General features: G+C 61.1%; 3 protein-coding genes across 16 annotated transcripts in view; 1 reads left to right on the forward strand and 2 right to left on the reverse strand.

The window, feature by feature from the left end:
- The window catches only part of SVBP (small vasohibin binding protein), a 31,235-nt gene extending 13,950 nt beyond the window's left edge, over window positions 1-17,285 (reverse strand). Inside the window, exon 1 of one of the 2 annotated variants that reach the window (XM_071798528.1) lies at window positions 17,282-17,285. The gene's annotated coding sequence lies outside the window, so the exon portion shown is untranslated. Of the gene's footprint in view, window positions 1-17,191; window positions 17,197-17,281 lie in introns of those variants that run through there. The other variant, XM_071798529.1, reaches the window with a different exon arrangement.
- On the forward strand, window positions 489-13,785 carry ZNF362 (zinc finger protein 362). Of its 10 annotated transcripts, none has more exons than XM_065855434.2 (10): window positions 491-560; window positions 2,202-2,228; window positions 2,336-2,420; window positions 7,304-7,367; window positions 7,496-7,742; window positions 7,857-8,178; window positions 8,279-8,503; window positions 10,312-10,390; window positions 10,481-10,639; window positions 10,740-13,785. In XM_065855434.2, exons 1-10 carry the CDS (start codon window positions 551-553, stop codon window positions 10,854-10,856), a joined length of 1,335 nt encoding a protein of 444 aa, XP_065711506.1. In that variant the 5' UTR covers window positions 491-550; the 3' UTR covers window positions 10,857-13,785. The 10 variants fall into 10 exon arrangements, with proteins under 10 accessions (XP_065711508.1, XP_065711506.1, XP_065711512.1 ...); XM_071798510.1 differs by having other exon boundaries at window positions 551-565; XM_071798508.1 differs by lacking the exon at window positions 491-560 and adding an exon at window positions 1,321-1,360.
- Window positions 13,738-26,128, reverse strand: PHC2 (polyhomeotic homolog 2). 4 transcript variants are annotated; one of them, XM_065855215.2, is made up of 15 exons: window positions 25,979-26,128; window positions 22,018-22,188; window positions 21,775-21,933; window positions 21,617-21,694; window positions 21,370-21,531; window positions 20,024-20,128; window positions 19,741-19,954; window positions 18,740-19,083; window positions 17,499-17,658; window positions 16,044-16,237; window positions 15,830-15,959; window positions 15,599-15,713; window positions 15,377-15,518; window positions 14,983-15,232; window positions 13,738-14,466 (listed from the first exon to the last, which is right to left on the reverse strand). In XM_065855215.2, exons 2-15 carry the CDS (start codon window positions 22,159-22,161, stop codon window positions 14,312-14,314), a joined length of 2,352 nt encoding a protein of 783 aa, XP_065711287.2. In that variant the 5' UTR covers window positions 22,162-22,188; window positions 25,979-26,128; the 3' UTR covers window positions 13,738-14,311. The 4 variants fall into 4 exon arrangements, with proteins under 4 accessions (XP_065711287.2, XP_065711285.2, XP_065711288.1 ...); XM_065855213.2 differs by having other exon boundaries at window positions 14,983-15,289; XM_065855216.2 differs by lacking the exons at window positions 17,499-17,658; window positions 18,740-19,083; window positions 19,741-19,954; ... (4 more) ...; window positions 22,018-22,188; window positions 25,979-26,128 and adding an exon at window positions 16,907-17,057 and having other exon boundaries at window positions 14,983-15,289.
- Window positions 26,129-26,137: the final 9 nt, after the last annotated feature.

The following is a 26,137-nucleotide window of genomic DNA, read 5'->3' on the forward strand; positions in this document are numbered from 1 at the left end:
GAGTTCTGATGAGATTTGGGGGTCTGAGGAGATTTGAGGAGCTGAGGGGAACCGGGGTCTGAGGAGACCCGGGAACGCTGAGGGAACCCGGAGGGTTCTGTGGAGACTGGGGGGGCTGAGGAGATCTGGAGGGGCTGAGATTTGAGGGGACCTGGGGAGCTGAGGAGAACTGGGGTCTGAGGAGAACTTGGGGTGCGCTGGGGGAGATCTGGGAGTGCTGAGGGGATCCAGGGGACTGAGGAGACCGGGGAGCCCTGAGGGACCCCGGAGAGTTCTGGTGAGATTTGGGGGGCTGAGGAGACCTGGGGAGCTGAGGGGAAGCGGGGTGTGAGGCGACCCGGGAGCACCGAGGGAACACGGGGGGGGCTCTGAGAAGCTTCCAGGGGCTCTGGGGGAACCCGCAGGACCCCGTCCCCTCCACCCCTTTCCCGGGTGTGGGGGGGCCGGCGCTGCCGGGCTGGGCGGGGGTGTGGGCGGCGCGGGGGCGGGCGGCGGCGCGGGGCGCCCATCTTCTCCGTGCGGCGGAGCCGGCGGGACGCGGCGGGGCAGCATGGCTGTTGGTATAGGAAGTGTCTTTTTTTTTTCCCCCCCTTCATTTTCTTTTCTCCCCCCCCCCCCCCCCTTTTTTTTTTCCTCCTCTTCCCTTCCTTCCCCCCGCTTTCCCCCCCCAACATCCATCCCTCCAAAACACCTCACCCCCCCAACCCAACCCCTCTCACCCGGGTACGAGCGGGGGGCGGGCGGCCCCACACCCCCCTCCTTCCCCCCCCTCCCCCCCACGCTGCGTTTGGGTGCTTTATTTCTTTTTTAAAAATTTAAATGATTTTTTCTCATTTTTTCTCACATTTTTCCCCTCGTCCCCCGCCTTCCCTTCCTCGCAGATCTGCAGAATATGGCGTCCCCGTCCTAGCGTTTTAAAAATAAGCCGGGGCTGCCATTTTTGTTTTCCTTTTGTCTGCGAATTTTAATAAAACCGTCTGAGAATGTGGGAGAGGCGGCGGATGAAGGGGGGGCAGAAGCTCCCGGCCGGGCCAAACCCCCCCCAGCCCCCCCGCTCCATCCCCATCCCCCGGCCTTTTTGTCTGGAAAAAAAAAAAAGGCCACCCCCCCATCTCCCCTCCCAGGTCGAGGATTTCAACTTCACTTAACGCCAAACTTCGCCTTTTTCCACCTCTTTAAAAAAAAAAAATATATATATATTTTATTCCCCCGCCACCTTCGCTGAGGAGGAAGAAGAAGGAAAAGGGGGAGGGGGGGAAAAAGGGGGGGGGGGGATATCCAGGAAAATCCCCATTTTGCTGGATTTTCGCTTTTTCTCTCCCTCTGGATGGTCTAATGGAAAAGTTAATTGCAGCCGAACGTACCTATTTTTGTGGATGTTGCATGTTGGGGGGGGCTGGCGTTTGCTTTTTCATCTGATTTTTTCTTACGCAGGGGGTGGCGGAAGAAGCGCGGGGGGGTGGTTATTATTATTATTATTATCATTTTTATTCCTCCCCCCCGCCCCCCCTTTTCCTTTCCTCTCTTTCCGCATTAACCGGTTTTGTCTAGAAAGTGGTCTCGCTGGCTGGAAGGTCTAACGGGGGGAACATTTTTGCATCGCGCTTTGGCAGGAATGCGGCAGCCTTAGCGAGGGACCCAAATTTCCGTGGCCGTGCTTAGCGAGGTCTGTCTGGACGTATATTTAGCCATATACTATTTATACATCCATAATCTCCCGGCCACGTTGGGGGCCCGGGGGGGGGAGCTTCGAGCCTGTGCGGCCGTGGCGAAGCCAAAGATGCGTTTTAACCCAGGAATGATTAATTTGATTGTATTTCTTTTTTTCTCCAGCAAATACCCCGCAAGGTTGGATGATGCTCCTTGTTTTTTCTTGGTTTTATTTCCTTTGGACACCGGCCGTGGTTTTTTAACCCGGGGAGGATGGAGCGGGCGATAGCGGCTTCGAGCCCGAGGCCTTTTGAGATTATAAAGTGATATTTTAGCGGAGAGTTAAAATAAAAACCCCAAAAGTTTTCAGTCCCTCGCGGCGTGCAGTTTGCCGAGGGAATGGATTTCAACCCCGATTTTCCAGCCAGCTCCGCGTCCCTCGGCTTCGCAGGCACCTTGGGGTTGAGAAAAGAAACAACAAAACAAAAACCAAACAACCGCATTGCTTTTTTTATTTTTATTATTATTTTTTTTTTTTGTTCTATTTTCAGGAAAAACCCCACGTTCCCACGGGTCGGGTAGGTCGGAGCCGCTTCGCTTTTGTTCCTCCGCTCTGGGATCTCGCGCGCCGGGGGCTGGCGGTGGGTTCGGGGTGTGTGAAGTTGTCCTCCTTGTCCCCCCGTAGAAAAACGCCCCGCGTGCAGCACCCGGGCTCAGCTAGAGCTGGAGATGGACGCGGATAAGGGGAAGCAACGCCAGTACTCGCAGAGGTGGGCACACCGGCTTTATCGAGGGGTTCCGAGGATAAAAAAGCCAATTTATACATATTTGCATCATAAAATAACGTAGATGTGCTTAGTGTGTATGCACGTAGTTATATATACGCATATAAAAATAATATATATGTGCATGTAATAACAGAGATATTACAGTGTGCGTATATGTAGTTATTGATAAGCGGGGGCAGATTTTGGCCCTCCCTGGGGGATTTTGGGAGGAGTGGGGGGGGCCACCTGCCCCCCCCTTTGCGGGGAGGGGACCGGATCCTGTGGCGGGGGGGACCCCGCTTGTGGCGTGTGTCCGCTCAGAATTGCCATTTCCATGTATTTATTTGCGTAAAAATCATCTTTTTCTCCCTCACCACCCCCCCGCCTCCTCATTATTTCCCCCCCCCCTTAAAAAATGTGGATTTGGGGTCGGCGGGCGCGGTGTCACCACGACAAGTGCATGTTGGATCGGGCGCGCGCTCGCTGGCTCCTCGGGACAGACCCCCCGCTCATGCCTTGGTTTCCCCACCCGCCGCTGGTCCCGTCGGTGCGCGGCGTCACCCATGGGTGCTCCCCAGACCCCCCTTTGCTGTGTGGGGGGGACAGGGGCACTTTCCCCCCCATCTGGCTGGTTTTTGGGGTGCCTGGCCGGTCTCATGCAGGGGGGTGAGTGTATTTGGGGGTCTGGGAGAGCAGCTCACCCCCCCAGCGCCGCGGAACGGTGTGTTTTGGGAGGGACACAGGCCCCTACGTTTGGCGCGTCACCCCACGGGCTGTCCCCATGTCCCCTTTGGTGGGTCCCATCAGTGATGGGACTGATGGGCGGCGTTTTGACCCTGAGGATTTGGGAGTCCCCATCTTTTCGGAGCATTGCCTCCCCAGTTCCCCTCTCCTTCATGCCGGGTTGGGACACACCGCGGTGGTCCCCAGTGTGGCTTTGCCTCCCCTTTTGCTTCCTGACGGTGCTTGGCTCCTCACCCCCGCACACCCCCTTTTCCACATGGGGACCCCCACACCAGGACGGGTTTTATACCGGGGCTCATTATGGGTGGATTTTGCTGAAAATCCGAAGGAGAAACCCCAGTTAACGGCCCTTCAGGGGGCGGAAACGGGGGGTTTAATTGGTTCCATCTTGGGTGAATTCTTCTGGCGCGCAGTCCGGCCCCCCCTCCCCAAGCGATGGGGGTTTTGGGTCTCTCCTGTCGTTCCTGCCTCCCGCCACCTCTGCTTTGGGGCAAATCCCTCCTGAATCAGGACAATCTGCTCAGGGAGGGACGTGGCTTCCCTGAGTGTGGAAGGCGGACGGTGCCGAATGCCGCGTCCCACCCCAGTGGCTTTGGGATGGGGTTTTTTTGTGGGAGGGGCACTCGCTTTCCCTTGAAAATGATGCTCTGGGCAAACTCTGCTTGCGCGCAGCGGGGAGAAGGGCCATGGCTTCGTGTTTTGGGGGAAACTGAGGCACGGCATGGGGCAGAGGCGGGTTCTACCTTTGCCTGCCCATGGTGGGTAGCAGGGACATGGCTGTGTCAGTGTCACCATCCCCTGTCTGTCCTGTGGTGCCAAGGGTGTGCTGGGATTTGGATGGGGGGACGCAGGGGACATCACCCCGCTTGGCTCTTGCCCGCCGCGCCGTCTGGGGCCACCGTCGGCTTTCCTGCGCTCGCCGCTTGGCGTGAGGGGGGGATCTGTGCCCCGATGCTCTCGCCGGGACCCTTGGGGACAGGACACCGTGGTCGGGGACACTGAGGCCTCGCCTTCTCAAGGGCACGTTCAGACACACCGACCATCACTCTGGTCGCCCCAAATCCCTCCCCTTGCTTCCCAGCCCCACCCCGTTCACCGGCCGTACCGGGTGGGTGACGCCATCCCATCCTCAGGGTTCCTGCTACCGGGGAGCTGCCCCTTTTCTCCCAGCGGTGCCGTGAAAAGAAATCTCTTGTTTCTTTTTATTTCAGCGAAGGCGAGACAGAGAGGGCTGCCAAGGTAGAGGCGTTCCCTAGAGAACTGTAGCTTGACTTAGCGGCAGTGGGGTAGGAAGTTGGAAGTTGGCTCTAGGGAGCTGGTGCCCGCCCGTGCCATCATCTACCTCCCATCACTCTGGAGCCTCATCGACACGTCTCCCCAGGCAGCTGCGGCCACCTGGCTTCTGAGGCCAGCCTGTGAGTACCAAAACACCGGCGTCCTGCCATTATCTCGTCACTGCCGAGCCCCCCGCTGCTGCCGACGCACCCCTTTCCGCGTCCCCCCCCCAGCTTGCCGGCTTCTCATGCTCTCTTCCTTCCCGCTGCCTGCGGAGGGGATGATTTTTGTGGCTTTTTAGGGTGTCCCGAGATGCTGCCGCTTCTCCCGGTTGAGCGGCGACGCTGGGTGCTGCGGTGTTCTGCAGGGATTCGGGGTTCCGCCCTTGTTTTGGGGCTCTGCGCATCTTCTTGCTGGCTCTTTCTGTGTCCCTTTCCCCCAGCTCAGGCGGCCGTGATGCTTTTTGTGCCCACCCGTGTCCCCCGGGACAACCTTTGGCGTCTCCTTGGCAAGAGTTGGCCGAATGCGGTGCCTGCGGAGGATGCCAGGGGCTCCCCCACCCACGGTTTGGGCCACTGGACCCCATGCCACAGGAAATTGTTACCTACGGGGGAGGTTCCCCCCTCTGTGGCCAAAATGTCAGGGGTACAGAGATCCCTGACACACACCCCTCACTCCCATGTCCCGCAGAGACGGGGAGATGCGCTGCAGCATTCCCCACCCTTTATAATTTCCATTTTAATGGATTTTCTTCTTTTTTCTTCCTTGCTGTGTGTCAGCTTCCATTTTTCATAGTTAGCTGAGAATATAGAAAAAGGGAGTTTATATATATATATATTTTTTTTCCATCTGCTTTATATCGCAGCCCTGGGAGAGGGGGAAGCCGCTCCCTCCGCTCCCCGTGAAACACCACATGATTTATAACATTAAATCGGGACAGGAACAGGGATTTATTTATTTTTTCACACATAAACTGTTTCTTTCCTCTTTATTCAGGTTCATCAAGCTCTGATCGCACCGGTTGTGCAAATCATTTATAATTAATTCCGTAAGACCTCCTCAGGTGTGGAGGCAGGGGGAAGGGATACCTGCAATATTTGCGCTTTTCTCCCCAAAACGCGCTTCGCGCCTTTGCCTCTCCAGCTTTACATGAGGGGCCCTGGGACTCTGTTGTGGTTTGGGAGCCGTGCCGGCGCTTTCCATCCTTCTTGGTGCCTCTGTTGGGAGAAGGATAGACAGACAGACAGACAGCCGGGGAGGCTGGAGGTCGCAGGACACCTGCTGCACCAGGGGGACAGCTCCAAAAGTCCCTTTCTTCATTGTAACTCCAGCTTCCTGTTTTCCCATGCCACGGCCATGGGGTTGATGCCATCACCCCTCTGTCCTGTGCTCATCACCCCGAGTGGCCTTATAGATGTATATACATAGCCAGGGGGTAAACGTGCCACGTAGGCGGCGTGCGGGTACATATATAATGTATATAACCGCCGGCGACGGGTGTGTGCGCATACAGGGAAGCGAATTTAATAACCCTGGTGATTTCGCGCAGGCTTTGCCCTTCGCCTGCCTGTGTGCCAGTGGGGGGTAAATACAGCGGACGGGGAGAAAATGGGGGAAAAAAAAATTGTTCCTGGGGATATTGCGAGGATCTGGGTCTGCTTTTGCTCGAAAAAGCCTCAGTTTGGTGCATGGGCAGCTGGGAGGTGACGGGGAGTGGGATGTCGGTCTGAGTCACCCCAAAATGTGCCGTGTCCTGCGCCGCTCTTATCGCGAGGGTCGGGTGATCCACTTCTGCCTGCCTCAGTTTCCCCCAACAAATGAGCCCAGAAGGGTCCAGCCAGTGGTTCTTTTTTGGGGCTGGGGTGGTTATTTGAGTGCTGAGGCCCCACAGGACCAGGACCCCTCTGGGTGCTGCCCACCCCCCTGTGAAGACCCCAGGGAGCTCAGGGTCTGGTTTAAGCCGAGGAGGAGGACGGAGGCTCATCACCCCATCCCAGCCCCAGGGTGCTTCCCAACAGCGGCGTCACCGGCGCCGTTTGCAGGATGGCATCTGAATCCCTGCAGCTGGGACCTGGGGCTCTCCGTGCCTCAGTTTCCCCAGCCCTGCCGCAGGGACTGGGGCTTTCGGGGACACGCTTTGCTGGAGACGCCGCTCTCATTTCTCCCGGTCACGGCCTGGTTTATATCAGAGCTCCTCGGGGACCTTTCCTATGTGCTCCACGAGCTCCCTTATACACTTTACCCCTAAACCGCCCCATAACGCGACGTGCTGGCGTGACAGTGCCCGGCCACACCGCAGCGACACCGTTTTGCCACTGTCGCTTTCTCACCGTCCCCCTTTCATGTATTTCCTGTTACCCCAAGATGGATTTCGAATTAGTTTTTCCTAACGTGTTTAAGCGTCTTTATAAATCTCTGGGTTTTCGCACCTGCGGACATCACGGGTCTTGTCGCTTGGGATTAGGGGGGGATTTTTTGGGGTGGCTCTGTGTTCAATGCCATTGCTCCCATCGCACCATCTCATCCCCCTCCATAATCCCTCCTGGAGATACCGGGGGAGCAGCATGGATACCTTGGGAGATTTGGGGGTTTTTCCCCAAATTTCCTTCCCCCCCCCTTTGCTAAATTGCATCCTCAGGCGCTCGTTTCGAGGTCCCCTGTGGGGTGTGCTTGGTGTTACCCGCATCCTGCAGGAGCTTCCAGAGGGAGGTTCCACACCTACTCCCTGCCAGCTCGCAGAGCCTGGGGGTTGCTTTTTTTTGAGGGGGGTGGTGGTATTGGGGGGGTTCCAACCCTGAGGGGAGGTGGGAGGGGGCTCTGTCTGGCGGTTGGTGTTCCCCATAACCCCCCTGACTTTCTTCCCACAGGATGGCGGAGCCTCGTTTCAACAATCCCTACTTCTGGCCGCCACCCCCCACCATGCCCAGTCAGGTAGGATCCCCCTACAGTGGGATTTTGGGGAGGAGGGAGGACATACAGACATGGGAGGGGTTGGGGGGGTGCTGGTTCCTACCCCCCGACCCACCTCTTTGTCTTCTTCTCCCCCCAACATCCACCAGCTGGACAACCTGGTCTTGATCAACAAAATCAAGGAACAGTTGATGGCGGAGAAGATCCGACCCCCCCACTTGCCCCCCACCTCGGTGGCCTCCCAGCAGCCCCTCCTGGTGCCCCCCTCCCCCGCTGAGAGCAGCCAGTCCATCATGTCCCTCCCCAAACTGCAGCAGGTTCCCGGTCTCCACCCTCAAGCCGTCCCCCAGCCCGACGTGGCCCTGCACGCCCGACCGGCCACCAGCACTGTCACAGGTAGCTGCACCAACATTTTGGGGACAATTCCCCCGAATTTAGGACCTCGCTGTGAGAGAAGAAGGGTGGAACCCCTCCAAAATTAATGTGTGTCCCCTTTTCTTTGCTCGGCAGGGTTGGGGCTGGCGTCCCGCGCGCCAGCGGTCAGCACCTCGGAGTCCAGCCCGGGGACAGGGACCACCACCCCCTCCACCCCCACGTCCACCAGCCAGAGCCGCCTCATCGCCTCCTCGCCCACCCTCATCTCAGGAATCACCAGCCCCCCCCTCCTCGACTCCATCAAGACAATCCAAGGCCACGGCTTGTTGGGGGCCCCCAAAACTGAACGAGGCCGCAAGAAGATCAAAGCGGAAAACCCCTCGGGACCGCCGGTGCTGGTGGTGCCGTACCCCATCCTGGCCTCGGGGGAGACGGCCAAGGAGGGCAAGACCTACAGGTAGGTGCCCTCCCACCCCTTTTGGGGGTATTTGGGGGGGTGGCGGGGTGTCCCCCACACCCCAACCCACTCCCTGCGGGGTTGTCCCCCTGCTCTGCAGGTGTAAGGTCTGCCCCTTGACGTTCTTCACCAAGTCGGAGATGCAGATCCACTCCAAGTCGCACACGGAGGCCAAGCCCCACAAGTGTCCCCACTGCTCCAAGTCCTTCGCCAACGCCTCCTACCTGGCCCAGCACCTGCGCATCCACCTGGGCGTCAAGCCCTACCACTGCTCCTACTGCGAGAAGTCCTTCCGGCAGCTCTCCCACCTCCAGCAGCACACCCGGTGAGGGGACATGGCCTCACCGTGGGCTTGGGGGGGTCCCAGGGGGCTGGGGGAGGGGCCCTGCAGACCTGTTGTCCCTTAGGGGGTGGTGGGGTGTGTGCCTGGTGTCTCTGGTGCTCTGATTGTTGACCCCATCATGCTGCTTATCCCCACCACCTTCTTCGTCTCCACTGTCCTCGTTGTCCCCGCTGCTTTCTTCATCCCTGCCATGCTCAACCATCCTCACCGTACTCATCATCTCCACCATACTCATCATCTCCACCACACCTGTCATCTCCAGCATCTTCATCATCCCCACCCATACTCATCATCTCCTGCACCTTCATTGTCCTCACCACGCTTGTCCATCTCCACCACATTAATTGCCTTCACCACCTTCATCATCCCCACCGCACTCATCTGTCCCTGCCATGCTCATTGTCCCCACTGCTTTCTTCATCCCTACTAGGCCCATCCATCCCCACCACACCGATCTGTCCCCACTGCCTTCATTGTCCCCACCACACTCATCTCCCACCTTCATCCGTCCCCACCATGCTTATAATCTCTACCACCTTCTTCATCCCCACCATGCTTATCTGTCCCCACCACACTTATTGTACCCACTACCTTTGTCATCCCCACGCTAATCTCCACCACATTTATTGTCCCTACCACCTTATTAATCCTTCCATACTCATCCATCCCCACCATGCTCTTCATCCCCACCACATTCATAGTCTCCACCACCTTCATCGACCCCACCATCTTCGTCATCCCCACCACCTCGCTTATCATCTCCAGCACCTTCACTGTCCCCACCTCACTCACACATCTCCAGTTCGCTTGTTGTCCCTATGACCTACTTTATCCTGCCACACTTATCTGTCTCCACCACACTTGTGTCCCCGTTGTCTTCATCATCCCCACCACACTCATCATCTCTACCATGTTTGTTGTCCCACCACCCTTATCCATCTCCACAGCTGTCGTCCCCACCGTGCTCATCTGTCCCTTCCACATTCATCATCTCCACCACTGCCATAGTCTCCAGCATCTTCATCACCCTCATTACACTCATCATCTTCACTGTGTTCATTGTCCCTGCCACCTTCTTCATCCCCACTGTGCTCATCATCTCCACCACCTTTATTGTCCCACCATGCTCATCTCTCCCCACCACAATTATTGTTCCCTCCACGTTCATTACCTCCACCGCTTCCATAGTCTCCACCACCTTCATCATCCCCACCACACTCATCATCTCTACTGTGTTCATTGTCCCTACCCCCTTCTTCCTCCCCACCATGCTCATCATCTCCAGAACTCTCATTGTCCCCACCACACTTGCTGTCCCCTCCATGTTTGTCATCTCCACCACCTTTATTTTCCCACCATGCTCATCTCTCCCCACCACAATTATTGTCCCCTCCACGTTCATTACCTCCACCGCTTCCATAGTCTCCACCACCTTCATCATCCCCACCACACTCATCATCTCTACTGTGTTCATTGTCCCTACCCCCTTCTTCCTCCCCACCATGCTCATCATCTCCAGAACTCTCATTGTCCCCACCACACTTGCTGTCCCCTCCATGTTTGTCACCCCCACCACCTTCATCATATCCACCACGTTCATGGTCTCCCTCACCTTCATCATCCCCATCACTGTCATCATCTCCACTCATGCCCTCTCACCCCCACGTCCCCGCTTTGCCCCATCACTCCACGTGACACCAATGTCCCACTCCCTCCTGTGACCCCCACAAACCGCAGGGACTGGGAGGGGGTGGTCACAGCGAGGTGACAATGACCTGATGTCCCCCCAGAATCCACACAGGCGACAGACCCTACAAGTGCCCACACCCCGGCTGCGAAAAGGCCTTCACGCAACTCTCCAACCTCCAGGTCAGCAGGGGGGCCAAAACACCCCTGGGGGAGGTGGGGCAGAGGGTTGGGGTCACCACCATAACCTTATTGTCCCCCCCCGTGTGACAGTCCCACCAGCGCCAGCACAACAAGGACAAACCCTACAAGTGCCCCAACTGCTACCGCGCCTACACGGACTCGGCCTCGCTGCAGATCCACCTCTCGGCTCACGCCATCAAACACGCCAAGGCCTATTGCTGCAGCATGTGCGGCCGTGCCTACACCTCGGTGAGCCTGGGGGGCGCCCCAGGGACACTCCCTGCCCCAAAACCAGCCCCCCACCCCAAAACTGACCCCCTGCTTCCCCGCTGACGCCCCCTCTCCGCAGGAGACCTACCTGATGAAGCACATGTCCAAGCACACAGTGGTGGAGCACCTGGTCAGCCAGCACTCGCCGCAGCGGACGGACTCGCCCGGCATCCCCGTCCGGATCTCCCTCATCTAACAGGGGGGGAACCCCAGACACCCCCCCGCCGAGAGGAGGAGGAGGAAGAGGAAGCAGCGACGCCCCCCGCAGCAGCCCCAGAGCCCAGCGGGACGTGTGTCCCCCCCCGCAGGTTTGGTGACATCGGTGACATCCAAAGACGGTTTCAGAGCACTTTGAATCTCTGCGGTTTGGTTTATTTTTGTTTATTTTGGGGGGGGGACACACACAGGAGGTTTCTCCTCCCCCCAGGAGCGTGTTCCCCCCTTCCTCTCACTTTTTGGATACAAATATATATATATATTTATTGGCCAAGAACTTGGTGCTGCTAAAAAAACAGAAATCAGACCCAAAATGAACCTTGGATGGAGTAAAAGAAAACACGAAGCTTTGCGGGGGGGTGTCTCTCTGCCACCCCCCCACGGACTCTCCGGCGGGAGCAAACGGGACTTGGTCGTCACCTCCTTGGGGGCTTATTTTTAACCATTTTTGGGGGTTTTATTTTGGCTCCTTGCCCAGGGAGCAACTGGGGCTGGATCTGCCCCCCCAAAATCCCGCGGAGCCCCAAAATTCCGCTTTGGGGGGTGACGGTGCCGGGGGAGGGGGGGGCATAAATCGCTTTGCCTTGTGCCCGCCTGTACATAACCCCGGGGGGGGGGCGTCGCGCCCCCGCCGAACTGCGACAACAACCACAAAAACTCATCTATATTCTGTACTTTTCGGTTCCGTTTTTTGGATATTAACTGTTATTTTTTTATACACTTTTTAAGCCTTAACTCATCGTTTTATTTCTGTTTGTTGTTTTCGTTGTTTTTTTTTTTTGCCAGGGTGTTTTATTTACCTTCCTTTTATTAATTTTTAACCCCCCCTTGTTATTTTTAACCCCCCCCGTTATTTTTTACCCCCCCCCATTCCTCGTTTCCCCTCGATGTTGTACGATACTCTATAGTGTAATCTTTTTTGTCAGCATGTTAATACCGTGTAAATACGCCTCTTATACACTTAACACCCCCCCTCCTTGCCCCCCCTCCCCGTTTTGGGGCTATTTTTTAAGTGTTCCTCGCTGGAAATCCAGGCCACGCGTCCCTAGAGATAGTTCGTACCTTATTAAAAAAGGAGAAAAAGAGAAAATAAGAGAAAATAAGGATAAAAAAGCCCTTTCCGCCCCCCCCGCTGTCTTGCATTGTGGTTCATGGAGAAGCCGGGGGGGGAGACCCGCGGTGGCGGTGTCAAAAAGGAGTGAAACCCCCCCAAAATTGGTGCCCGTTTCCAAAAAAACAGAAAAAAAGGATAAAAAAAAAAAAAGAAGAATAAACCAGAACAAACGAACAAAAAAATGTTCATCAATTTTGTGAAGGATTTGAGTGGAAACGCAGGCGGGGAGGGGCCACCCTGGGGACATGTGGGGGTGGTGGAGCTGAGGGTCACCCGGCAGTTTGGGGGTGTCCCCAGGGGCGGTGGCCAGAGCTGGGGACCAGCAGCACTGGGGGACACCAGCTCTGGGGATGCGTCACTGTGGGCACCACAGCCATAGGCACCAGCTTTAGGGACACGTCACCACCGTGGACACCTCACCATGGTCATCAGCTTTAGGGACACGTCACCACCATCGCCACCTCACCGTGGTCGCGGTCACCAGCTTTAGGGACATGTCACCACCACGGCCGCCAGCTCCAAGGAAGTGTCACCACTGCAGGTACAAGCTCCATGTACATGTCAGTGTGGCCACCACCTCCAGGGACATCAGCTTTGGGGACACTTCTTGCCATGGCCACCAGCTTCAGTGATACGTCACCACCATGGGGAGCAGCTGCAAGGACATGTCGCCACCTCCAGGGTCACCTCACCATGGCTACCAGCTCTAGGGACATGTCACCACCATGGCCACCAGCCCCAAGGACATGTCACCACCACAGGTATAAGCTCTGTGTACATCTCAGTGTGGCCACCACCTCCAGGGACACCGGCTTTGGGGACACTTCTTGCCATGGCCACCAGCTTCAGCAATACGTCACCACCGTGGGGAGCAGCTGCAAGGACATGTCACCACCTCCAGGGCCACCTCACCATGGCCACCAGCTCTGGGACATCTCACTGTGGCCACTACAGCCAGCATCCACACCATGGCCACCAGCTTCTGAGACTTGTCACCAACATTGACACCACCTCACCATGGTCACCAACTCTGGGGACACATCACCACCATAGCCACCAACTCTAAAGATGTGTTGCCACCACCAGGGACATCTCACAGTGGCCACCAACTTGGTGGCCACATAACCATGGGCACCAGCTTTAGGTACACGTCACCACCATGGCTACCCCATGGACATGTCACCATGGCCACCATCTCCATGGCCACCTCACCACCATGACCACCAGCTCCAAGGATGTGTCACCACCACAGGTACAACCCCAGGGACATCTCACTGTGGCCACCATCTCCATGGCCACCAGCTCTGGGGACATGTTGCCACCTCCAGGGATACATCACCGTGGCCACCACCTCTGTGGCCACATCACCATGGGCACCAGCTCTGGGGACATGTCCCCACTACAGCCACCAGCTGCCAGGATGTGTCACCACCAGCAGGTACAACCCCATGGACATGGCACCATGGCCACCCACCCTGGGGACACTCACCACAGGCCCCAAGGACACGTCCCCATGGTGACACCGCAGGGGGTGTCTCCAAGTGCTGGGATTTGGGGTCACCCCATGGGTGTGGATCCTGGGGGATCCTGTGAGGGGGGTGAAGGTTGCGGGGGTGGTGACTCCAGGAGATGACACCAGCCCTGTCCCCATCACCCACAGGTGTCCCACTACCCTCGGTGGTACTTGGGGACATCCTCAGTTTACCCAGGACGGAAATGGGGGAGGAAAAGTGGGGGGGCCCCAAAATTTGATCTTTTTCAGTGTTTATTAAAAACAAACAAAAAAACGGGAGAAGGGGGGGGGACTGTGTGTTTTTTTCCTTTTTTTCTCTTTTCTTTTCTTAAAAAGACCGTGGTGGCCGGGGGGGGTGTGGGGGGGTCCTTACCTGCCTGGGGGGCCCCCCGGCACCACCGTCCTCTGCTGAGGTGCCCCCGAAACAGCCCCAGCGTGGGGTGGGGGGTGACGCCTCCAACCCCCTAGGGCTCACGCCCCACCCCCCCCAGCCTGGTCACCCAATTGCGGGGGGGGGGACACACACACGGGGACACATTAAGGCAATCGTCCTGTTCGCCCTGCCGTTGTGGGAGGGGGGGGGGGACACACGGGGGAGACGCGGGAACCCCCCCTCCCTGCCAGAGAAGGGGGGGTGACCCCCCTATATGGGGGAAGACTATAGCTACGGGCTATGTACACACCCTGGGGGGGCCCCGGGGTTGGGTTGTGCTCAAAAGTGCCCCCCCCATCCCCATAACCCCCCTCCCCAGGGGCACAGGGGGGTGGGGAAGGGGGTCCCGTGGGTGCCCCCCCCGGCCCAGCGGCTCTAGGAGTCCTTGAGCATGTTGATTCGGGCGTAGATCTTGAGGGCCGGGCCCAGCTTGATGTTCATGGTGCTCATGAGATGATCCTCCTTGAGCAGCAGCAGCGCCTGCCCGTCGATCTCCTGCGCACGGAACTCCTCCGCGATCTCCTGGCAGCCTGGGGGAGGACACACTCAGAACCATCCCCAAAATGTGGGGGGGTGGCACAGAATCGTTTTGAGACCCTGCAGTCCACCCCATGTCCCTGAGAACCTCATGTCTGTCTGTCCAGCCCTCCAGGGATGGTGACTCCAGCACTGCCCTGGGCAGCCTGTTCCAATGCCCCACAGCCCTTTGGGGAAGAAATTGTTCCCAGATCCAACCTCAACCTCCCCTGGCGCAACTTGAGGCTGTTTCCTCTGCTCCTGGCACTTGTTCCTGGGGAGCAGAGCCCGACCCCCCTGGCTCCAAGCTCCTTTCAGGCAGTTCAGAGATCAGAAGGTCTCCCCTCAGCTCCTGTTCTCCAGCTGAACCCCCCAGGTCCCTCAGCCACTCCCATCACACTTGTGCTCCAGCCCCTCACCAGCTCCGTTCCCTCCTCTCAACTCGCTCCAGCTCTTTCATCTCCCATTAAACCTCCCCTGGCGCAACTACAGGCAGCTCCATCTCCCGTGAAAACCCAGCCCCCCCTCACCCGGCAGCGAGCGGATGAACTCGTAAACGTCCTCCACGTTCCACTTGCTGGGCTCGCTGGGCAGGAACCGGTGGCCGATGCCGGGCAGGTCACGGACGTGCACGTCGGGCAGCTCCATCTCGCGCAGCTCCAGGTCCCGCTCGCCCTGGCGCCGGCGGGAGGTGGAGGAACTGGCCGAGATGGGGGAAAGCGGCTCCTCGTAGCTCGAATTATCCGAACAACGACTGGAATCCTCTTGGCTATGGTTGAGCTGCAACGACGCCGTCACGGAAAGAGGCACCGAACCCGGCGGGAGAGAAACCGGCGGCTGCGGGACGGAGCAGCGCCCGGCCTCAGAGCCCACCTGCGTCACCCCGCGTTGGGGGACGGATCCCGCCCCGTCCCCTGCGCTCACCTGCTTCTTGGTGTCTTTGCTGAGGGGGGGCAGCGTCCCCTTGCAGGTCCGGCGGCGGCCGTGGGGGGGGCCGCCGGGTTTTTGCAGTTTGCTGCGATCGGGGTGGAACAAACCCACCCGCTTCGTGCAGCCCACGTTGTACCTGCGGGGAGGGACGGGGGTGAGGGGGGGACAACCACCCCGTGCTGTGGGGTGTGTGGGGGGTGTGTTTATGGGGGTCACCTCTTGGCACAGGCCATGGAACAGAAGCGCTTGGAGCGCTTGAACTTGTAGGCGAAGTCGACGCGGCCGCAGAGCTCGCACTTCAGTTTGGGGGGGTTCCCCTCCTCTTTGGATTCTGGGGGGCGCGGGGGGACACCAAGAGAGAGAAACAACCAACCAGCTCAGCCCCGAAACGTCGCTTGGATGGGGGCAGAGGGGGCTCGGAATCGTTTCGGGGGGGCCGGGCGCTACCTTGTAAATAAGGTTCCTCCATTTCGGAGTCGGTGGTGGTGGCGTTGTCCTGCGGCGGGAGCTTCTCCGCCAACAGCTCCTGCGCATACTTCTTCTTCAGCGTCCCCACCAGCAGCGAGGAGCGCCCCACCTGCCCAAAAACACCCGTGGGTGCCCCCCCCCGCCATAAAAACCCACCCCCTTCGCGTGGAAACCAAACCCCGGGATGCGTTACCGGGAACGGTTCGGCCCCTTCCTGGATGACGAAGCCCTCGATGACGTGGGTGAGGATCTGGGGTTTCACGATGGCCTGGGGGGGTTTGTTCTCACCATTGTGGGGGGCAGCGCCGGCGACGGTGGCGGCAGAGCTGCCGGTCCCCGAGGTCATGCCGGGAGCCGGCGGCTGCGCATGGAGGCGCTCGGCGGGTTCTGCGGGGACACGCGCGGGTGGGTCCGGGGCCGCGGTGACGCGGGCGGTGACGCCGGGGCCGTTGGTGCCGTTATTACCATACAGCTGGCCCGGGGGCGGGGGGTGAGGGGGAAGCAGCTGCCGCCGCTCCCAGCGCGGCCCGGAGAGGCCGGTGGGAACTGGGGGGGCCCCGACCCCAAAGCGCTGCCCGAAATACCCCGGGGAGCCCGAGCTGCCCCCGAAGGGCCTGCCGGGGGCTCAAGAGGCCCCAAATACGCCCGGTGCGCCCCAACAGAGCACAAATAGACCCCGGTAAACACCAGCAAGGCCCCGGTACAGCCCAGCTCGCACCAGCACAACCCGGTACGGCCCGACCTGCCCCGATCCGCCCCGTTAAGGCCCCACCGGCCCCAGCCAAGCCCGGTACGCCCCGGCGCCCCCGGTCCGGCCCCGCTCAGGCCGCGCCGCCCCCGCCCGGCCCGGGAGGCCCCAGCACCTTTGTCCGGCGGCGGAGGCCGCTCCCCCCGCCCGGGCCGCGGCTGCGGAGCCAGAACCGGCGCGGGGGGGGAACGCGAGGGAGGGGCGGATGCGGAAGTGAGGTCAGCGCCCGCCGCCCCGCCGGGCCGAGCCGGGCCGGACCAGGCCGAGCCTCGGCGGGGCGGGTGTAGGCGGGGCCGGGCCGCACTCACCGGCGGCGCTCAGGGGCTCGGCGGCCCCATGGCGCGGACAAAGGCGGCGGGCAGGCGGCGGCAGCGGCGGCCGAGCGCGGACAAAGGCGGCGGCGGCGGCGGGGCCGGGCCGGGCGGCGGCGGCGGCTGCGCGGGGAGGGGCGGGGCCGCCGCTGGACACGCCCCGTGCCCGCAACACGATTGGCTGCCGCCGCGCGCGCGCGCCCACGCCGCCAGTGGGCGGAGCCGCTGGTTGGATGGGGGTTGTGGGACGGGGCCAAGCCGCTGGGCGGAGCCAATGGGAGGGGCGGGGCCGAGCCACTAAGCGGAGCCAATGGGGGCGGGGCCTCGGAGAGAGGCGGGGACAAGGTGCGGTGCGGCGGAGCCTCGGGAAGGGGCGGGGCCAAGCGGTCCCTGTAGCCTGTGCCCCACGCGAGGGGGGCGCCCCCCGCAGCCACCCGTGTGCGGAGCCAACGGGGCAGAGACCCCGCTGCGCTCAGCCCGACCCCCACCCCACCGTGTCACCCCCACCCGTGCCTCAGTTTCCCACCGCTATGGTAGCGGCGGCTCCACCCCACAAGCGGGTGCCCGTGGGGGATGGGGGGGGCCTTACCGTGCGTGGGGGGCCGCTCGCCCTCGGGGGTGTCAGGGCCCGGGGGGGCGGCGGGCGGCGAGAGGGCGGGGGGCTGCGGCGGGGCGGTGGGCGGGCTCTCGGTGCTCCTGGGGGTGGGCAGCGGGTCCCGGCGGGCGCCCTCAGGGACCCCCAGCGGGGGCTGCGGCGGGGAGGGGGCACACGCGTGTGCGAGGGTCAGACACGCGTGTGTGGGTGTGTGCGCAGAGCACACAGGTGTGCACATGCATGTATGTGTTGGGTGTGCACACACACGTGCAGGGATCAGACACACGGGTCAAGCACGCAGGTGCACACGTGCACAGAGCAGGGGCACACGCGTGGTCACAGACCTGGCCAACGCATGCAAAAACATGCACAGAGCAGGTACACACGTGTGCACAGACATGCACCGAGCACACGTGCAGGGACCGGGCGCACACACAGCCCCGTGTGCACAGAGCGGGGCACACGTGCGTGGGTCAGACACGCATTTGTACACTGTGCACACACATGCAGAGCAGGGACACGCACACGCAGGGGTCTGGCACGAGTGTGCACACACGTGCATCAAGCAGACATGCAGGGATCAGGCACATGCACCCCCCCCGTGCACAAACCCGGGGCAGACGTGCACATACACGTGCACGGATCTGGCATGAGTGTGCACCCAGGTGTGCACAGACACATGTGGACCAAACACCCGTGTACACACATGCGTGGTGCAAGGGCACACGTGCACATCCACACACCCCAACACTCCCATGTGCACCACACAGGTGCACATACATGTGTGCATGGCTCAGACACACGGGTGCACACACATGTGCACCGCTCAGGCATGCAGGTGCACACACACGTGTGCACGGCTCAGACACATGGGTGCACACACACGCAGGATCCCGCCAGCCTGTGTACAAACACGTGCATGAACCGAGCACACATGTGCACACCCACGGAATGTGGCGTGAGCGTGCACACACATCACACACACATGCACACACATCACACGCATGTGCACACATACAGACACGGATCTGGCACGTCTGCCCCCTCCATGTGCACAGACCAGGGGCACACGCGCACACACGTGTGCACACATCAGCCCCCCCATTCCCACACCAGCCCCTCAATGCACCCCCAGCTCCCTCCCCAGACAACCCCCAACCCTCCCTGCACCCCCAAACGGTGCCGGGGGGTCAGGGGACATGGGGGGCTCTGGGGGACACGGGGACGCCCCTCACCGTGGCGCCGGCGGGCTGCAGCTGCAGGATGACGGCCGAGGCGTGCTGGAACTTGCGGGGAGCAGCGTGGCAGCCCGGGTGACCGTTGGGGGGGCCCCCCTCGCCCCCCGCTCCTTGGGGAACCCCCGCTTTGGGCTGCGGGGCCGGGCCGGGGCTGGCGGGGGGCAGGGGTTGGAGCTGGGGGGCGGCGGGGGGGCCCGGGGGGGGCTGCCCGCGGGGCGCCAGCTGCTGCTGCTGGATGACGAACGGCTGCTGCTGCTGCTGCTGCTGCTGCTGCGGCTGCTGCGGCTGCATTGGCTTCGGCGGCTGCTGCAGGAACTGGGGGGGCTGCAGCGGGGCGTAGGCTGCGGGGACAGTGATGGGGGACAGGGACCCCCCCTCGTCACCGGTACCTCAGCCCCAATGGACCCCGCTCCCAGGATCCTCCCCTCTTGCCAGGCTGCTCCTCGCCCTGGCGTCTGTTCACTCTGGTGCCTACTGACAACCAGCTTTACCAGCTCCTATTGTGGATGGGGGGCTGGGCTCAGGGTGTTTCAGGGGAGTCCCCCACATTTTGGGACAGCACGCCCAGGCTCCATCACCCCATGGGGTCCCCTGGCCCATCCCCTCACTGCTCCAACGCCCTGCACCGGTGCACCCCACTGGACCCCAGGACCCTCTGGGTGCTCAGACTCTCCCAGGCAGGTCCCCTGAGGGGACGTGTGACCCACAAGGTCCCAAATACAGGCAGGCTGCCAATGTACAGGAAACACCAGTGGGGGCCATCATTAGGTTTCAGAGTGAACGCCCTGTTTGGCTAAGGGCTGCGCTCAGCCTTCTCACCTCACCCTGATTTTCTGAGCACCAAAGGAGGGGGCGATGCACCCCTGAAGTGGGTACATAGGGCCGTTGGTCCCACATACAGGCTAGAAAACCATCGTTAGGTGTCAGAGTGAACACTCCATCCCATGGCTCCCCCAGCGCCCACGGGTGACCCCCCCCGCCCCAGCGCAGCACCTTACCTGGGGTGACGAGCGGGTGGGCAGCTGCGGGGGCGGCGGCGCGGGCCAGGGGGTGGGTGCGGGCGTCAGGCCCCTCGGCTTTTTTGAGGTGCTCGGCGGGGGGGTCGGGTGGGGGACCCCGGGGGGGGCCGGCTCGGGGTGGGGGGCCACCGGGGGGCTTCATGGCCAGGGCGGGGAGGTGGGGGCCGGTGGGGCGAAGGGCCAGGCTGTGCACCTGCAATGGCAGCGGGTCAGGGGGGTCTGGGGGGGGGATTTTGGGGTGCTGGGGCTGCGGGGGTCTCACCTGGGGGGTGGCGGGCGGTGGGGCGGGCGGCGGTGCCGGTGGTGGTGCCGGCGCGGGGCTCTCGGGCCGGACGGCGCTGACGGGGCCCGTGGGGGTGAAGATGAGCTGGGGGGGGACAGAGAGCGGGTGCATGGCCCCCATGTTGGGGGTGCCACTCTGTGTGTCCCCCCTCCTTCCTGGGGCTCCTAGGGGGTGACACGCGTGTCCCCCTGTTCATGTCCCCAGGGACAGGCACTGGGCACCCGCAGTGTGGTGGGGTACACCGCACAGGGCGGCGACACCCCCAAAAGGCAAAGATTCCCCCCCCCGGGCTTGGGGACCCCCAAAGGGAGCTGTGGGTGCCATGTGGGGCTGCGTACCCCACAGTGGGGCAGAGAGCACCCTATATGGGGGCCGGGGGGCACCCTATAGGGTCTATGTCCCCTATGGGGCCTGGGGACCCTGGAGTGGGGGTAAGAGGCACCCTAAGGAGTCTGAGGACCCCACAGGAGGGTGGGAGCACCCTGGGGGGTTTGGGCACCCCCAACAGTGTGGGGGCACCTCATGGGGTCTGGGTGTCCCATCTGGGTCTGATAGGCACCCTGTAGGGTCTGGGCACCTCACAGCAGGACAATGGGCACCCTACGGGCCCCAGGCACCCCCGAGGCGATGGGCACCCTGTAGGGTCTGGGTACCCCAGTGTGGGGTGACGGGCACCCTCTGTGTCCTGCCCACCCCACAGCAAGACAAAGGGCACCCCACAAGTCCTGGGCACCCCACAGCAGGATGATGGGCACCCCATGGGTCTGGATACCCCATGGGGAGTGATGGGCACCCTCTGTGTCCTGCCCACCCCACAGCAAGGTGACAGGCACCCCACAGGTCCCCAGGCACCCCATAGTGAGGTAATGAGCACCCTGTGGGTCCCAGGCACCCCACAGCAGGCCGAGGGGCACCCCATGGGTCCTGGGCACATTGTGGGGTCTGGGTACCCCACTGTGGGGCGATGGGCACCCTCTGTGTCCTGCCCACCCCACAGCAGGATGAAGGGAACCTCATGAGTCCTGAGCACCCCACAGCGGGGTGATGGGCACCTTATAGGGTCTGGATACCCCACTGTGGGGTGACGAGTCCCCTGTGGGTCCTGCCCACCCCACAGCAGGACAAGGAACACCCCACAGGTCCTAGGTACCCCACAGGTGGCTGATGGGCACCCTATGGGTCCTACCTACCCCACAGCAGAACAAGGGGCACCCCATGGGTCCAGCCCACCCCACAGCAGGACAAGGGGCACCCCATGGGTCCTGGGCACCCCACAACAAGATGAGGGGAACCCCAGGGCGCCGTGGGGCAGGGCCCCCCCTTACCATCTGCGCCCGCAGGTACATCTGGGCCTGGCTGGCGGTGAGGGCGGGCGAGGCGGCGTTGCCCAGCAGCACGGCCTGCTGCGCGATGCCCGAGGCGCCGGGGCCCACGCTCTGCGCGCGGTTCAGCAGCTGCGCCGCCGCCGGGGACGTCGCCAGGTTGATCTGGAACGGGACGGCAGGAGAAAACCGGGGTGCCGTGTCAGATCGGGAGCGCGGGCGCCGGCGGGACGGGCGCCGGGGGACTCACCGTGGGCTGCTGCGCCGGTGCGGGCTGCGCGCCGTTGCCGCCCGAAGAACCGCTCTGCCTGTTCGCCGCCAGGCTGGCCTGGGGACGACAAGAAGAGGGGAATGTCAGCAGCGAGCGGCACCGCAGCACCCACGGGTGCCCCCTGGGGTGCCCCGTACCTGCTGGACGGCTGCCAGGCTCTGGAGCTGGGCGCTGGTGAGGTGCTGCTGCTGCAGCGCGGCCGTCTGCAGCATCAGGTGCTGCTGCTGCGCCGCGTACATCTGCTGCAGGTACTGCGCCGCCGTGTTGGGCTGCCGGTGCAGCGCCTGCTGGATCACCTGCGGGCGCGGGGACGTTCCCGGGCTGCACCCCGACCGCTAACGTCACCCCCTGGTTCCAGCCACCCCCCCGAAGCGCGGTACCTGGACGGTCTGGCGGTCGGGGATGCCGCTGTAGACGGAGATCTGTGGCGCGGGCGGGCGCGCGGCGCCGGTGCTGCTGGGCGTCGTGGCGGTGCCGCCGGCGCTGCTGGCGGGCGCGGGTGCCGGGAGCTGCTCGTTCTCCATGGTGGGGTCGGGGGGGTCAGGCTAGAGCTGGGGGGGAAGGGAGGGTGAGGGGGGCACCCTGTGGCACCCAAGGGTGGAACCCGATGTTGGTCTGAGGGGTTATGGGCGGGAGGAGCCCCCAGGATGCAGGAGATGGGGAAGGGGAGGATGGACGGAAGGACAGAGGTTGGGAAGGGACAGAGGGATGGACAGAAGGGCTGAGGAAAGGGAGGGATGGACAGAGGGATGACTGGAAGGAAGGGAGACAAAGGTGAAGATGCAGGGAGGGACAGAAGGACAGATGGAAGGAAATGATGGAAGGAAGTAGGAAGGGACAAAGGACAGGAGGGAAGGACAGATGGACAGATGGAAGGAGGACGAGGCAGAAGGAAGCAGGAAAGGGATGGAAGGAAACAGAGAGAGGAAGGGAGGAAGAGGAGGACAGAAGTAGGAAAGAGCAGACAGGAGGACGGAAGGAGGAAAGGGGTAAACGGAAAGGAGAAAGGGATGGAAGAAGGGAGGGAGGGAAGGACGGACAGACAGGACAGACGGAGGGATGGACAGAACGATAGACCGACAGCAGGGAGCAAGGACAGACAGAAGGAAAGAGAAGACAGGAAAGAATGGATGGATGGATGGAAGGAAGGAAGGACAGATGGAAGTAGGAGAGGGACGTAGGGATGGAAGGACGGACAGAGGAAAGGGACAAGGGGAGGACAGAGGGAAGGAAGGACAGACAGAAGGGAGAAAAGGGATGGATGGGTGGAAGGAAGGGGACAGACAGGAGGGACAGAAGGACAGGAGGAGGACAAGGGCTCTGCGGAGGCCGCGGGGGCTGCGGGCAGCAGCACTATCACCAGCACCACCAGCACCGCGGTGGCCACGAGACTCCATGGCCACCAACAGCCACTCATGGCCACCAGGTTCCTCTGGTCACCCACCCGTAACCCCTGTCCCTGCCCAGACCCTGTGCCACCAGGCCAGGGGGGCCACCATGATGGTGCCACCACCACGGGCACCACTGCCATGGGTGCCACCCCCATGGGTGCCACCGCGGTAGGACCAGGGACAGCAGTGTAGACACTGCAGACCATGGACAGCGGTCACAGTGGGTGGCCTTGGTGGCCTCGGTAGGTGGCCACGATGGCCATAGTGGCCACATCACGGCCACACCAGCCACCTCCAACCTGGCTCCCATGGGATGTGGCAGCGGTGACATCCCCAGGGGGTTGTGTCCCCTGCTGGGACCTGCAGTGTCCCCGGGGGTGGCCTGTGACACTCCGGCCCTGTCCGTCCATGGACACGTGTCCACCATAGCGACCAACACATGGGGACCAGGTCCATCCAGAGCCAGCCCCCCCAGCAAGGGGACAGTGCAGGACGCCTCACCACGTCCCCCCCAACCAAACCCCCGTGGACATTGGGGTGTCAGGGACGACCACCTCTCTTTTGAGCCACGGGTGACTGGGACAACCCACGTCCCACCCCTGGAAAAACGTTAAACCCACCCAAAATGAACAAAAAAAGGGGCAGAATCCCGGCATTGCTGGGTGACAGCGGGACCCACTGTGGGTGGGGGCACAGGGGGGTCCCACAGCCAGTGTGGGGAGCAGCTGTGGAGCTGGAACCCCCCAAGCTGAGCCCAAAATGGGGTACAAAGTGATGGAGGGGCGAGAAATCATTGTGGGGGGGTGGGATAGGATAGAGGGGGTGGGATAGGGCAGCCAGCGGTGAGGTGGGGGGTGGGAAATAATAATAAGGGGGTGCAAAATCAGAAAGGAGGTGCAAAATTATGGGGGGCAAATATGATAGAGGGGGCTCAGATATACTGGGGGGGGTCAGATGCAATACTGAGCGGTGGAACATGGTAGTGGGGGGTGGGAAGTAATAATAAAGGGGTGTAAAATTAGAAGGGGGGGCACAAGATCAGGAGGGGTGGGAAAGGTGAGTGGGGGAGATTTAATGAGGGGGTGGGATAGATGGGGGTCAGATATAATGTGGGGGGTCAGATATGATGCTGAGCAGTGGAACATGGTAGCGGGGGGTGGGAAGAAATAATAAAAGGGTGCAAAATCATGGCGGGGCACAAGAGGATGGGGAGGTGTGGGAAACACAAGTGGGGATATAATTGGGGTGTGGGATACAGGAGAGGAGGGGTCAGATATAACGGGGGTCAGATATGACGGGGGCTCAGATATGATGCTAAAGAGTGGAACATGATAGTGGGGGGGTGAGACATAATAATAAGGGGGTGTAAAATCAGAGGGGGGTGCAGGATGATGGGGGGTGGGAAACACAAGTGGGGGGTGGGATGGGGGGCAGATATAATAGAGACAGATATGATGCTGAGCAGTGGAACATGATAGTGGGGGGAAGTAATAATAAGGGGGTATAAAAGTGTGAGGGGGTGGGAAAGGTGAGTGGGGGAGACTTAATGGGGGGTGGGATAGACAGGGGTCAGATATAATGTGGGGGGGTCATATATGATGCTAAGCAGTGCAACATGGTAGTGGAGGGTGGGAAGTAGTAATAAGGGGGGTGCAAAATCAGAGGGGGTGCAGGATGATGGGGGGTGGGATATCGTGTTTGGTGAGGGGGACACACTAGTGGGGGGTGGGACAGAATAGAGGGGGTAGGATATGACGGGGGGGCAGATGTGATAGTAAGCAGTAGAATGTGATAGTGGGGGGGGTGGGACATAATAATAAGGGTGTATAAAGCTGAGGGGGTGGGAAAGGTGAGTGGGGGAGACTTAATGGGGGGGGTGGGATAGACAGGGGTCACATATAATGAGGGGGGGCAGATATAATGTGTGTGGTCAAATATGATGCTGAGCACTGGAACATGATGAGGTGGAAGTAATAATAAGGGGGTGTAAAATCAGAGGGGGGTGCAGGATGATGGGGGGTGGGATATGGTGTTTGGTGAGGGGGACACACTAGTGGGGGGTGGGATAGAACAGAGGGGGGTGAGATATAATGGGGGGGCAGATATGATAGTATGTAGTGGAACGTGATAGTGGGGAGGTGGGAAGTAATCATAAGGGCGTATAAAAGTGGGGGGGTGGGAAAGGTGAGTCGGGGAGACATAATGGGAGGTGGGATAGATGGGGGTCAGATATAATGTGGGGGGGCAGATATGATGCTGAGCACTGGAAGATGATAGTGGAGGGTGGGACATAACAATAAGGGGGTGTAAAATCAGAGAGGGGTGCAGGATGATGGGGGGTGGGATATGGTGGTTGGGGGGGGACACACTAGTGGGGGGGTGGGATAGAATAGAGGGGGTAGGATATGATGGAGGGGCAGATGTGATAGTAAGCAGTGGAATGTGATAGTGGAGGGTGAGACATAACAATAAGGGGGTGTAAAATCAGAGGGGGGTGCAGGATGATGGGGGGGTGGGATATGGTAGTTTTGGGGGACACTAATGGGGGGTGGGATAGAAACGAGAGGGAGTGGAATATGATGGGGGGCAGATGTGATAGTAAGCAGTGGGGCATGATAGTGGGGGGGTGGGACATAATAATAAGGGGATGTAAAATTAGAGGAGGGGGGCAAGATGATGGGGAGGGGTGGGAAACACGAGTGGGGGGGATGTAACGGGGGGTGGGCGGGAAACCGGAGGCTCCAAAGGAGGGCGGGGAACGGCGGCGGGACACGGACACCGGTGGGGTCCAGGCCGGGCCTGGCGGACGGGTAAACTGAGGCACGGCGGGTCCCGGGGCGCATGCGCGGCGCGGCCCCCCCCAACCCCCCCTCTGTTTCCCCCCCCTCCCCGTTCCCGGCCCGGCCCAGACAAAGCCGCCGGGGCCCGGTAGCGGCGGCAAGCGCGGTACCTGCGGCCCGGGCGGAGCGGCTCCCGCCGGCCACGGCCATGGCCCCGGCGGCTCCGGGGGCGGGCGGGGGGCGGTGGGGGGTCCCGGTGCCGGTGCCGGCGGGGCCGGGCCCGCGGCCGCTCCCTCCTCCCTCAGGCGGCGGCGCGGCGGCCCGATGCC

The sequence above is a fragment of the Patagioenas fasciata genome, chromosome 23 (genome assembly GCF_037038585.1).
Source record: "Patagioenas fasciata isolate bPatFas1 chromosome 23, bPatFas1.hap1, whole genome shotgun sequence".
NCBI lineage: Eukaryota > Metazoa > Chordata > Aves > Columbiformes > Columbidae > Patagioenas > Patagioenas fasciata.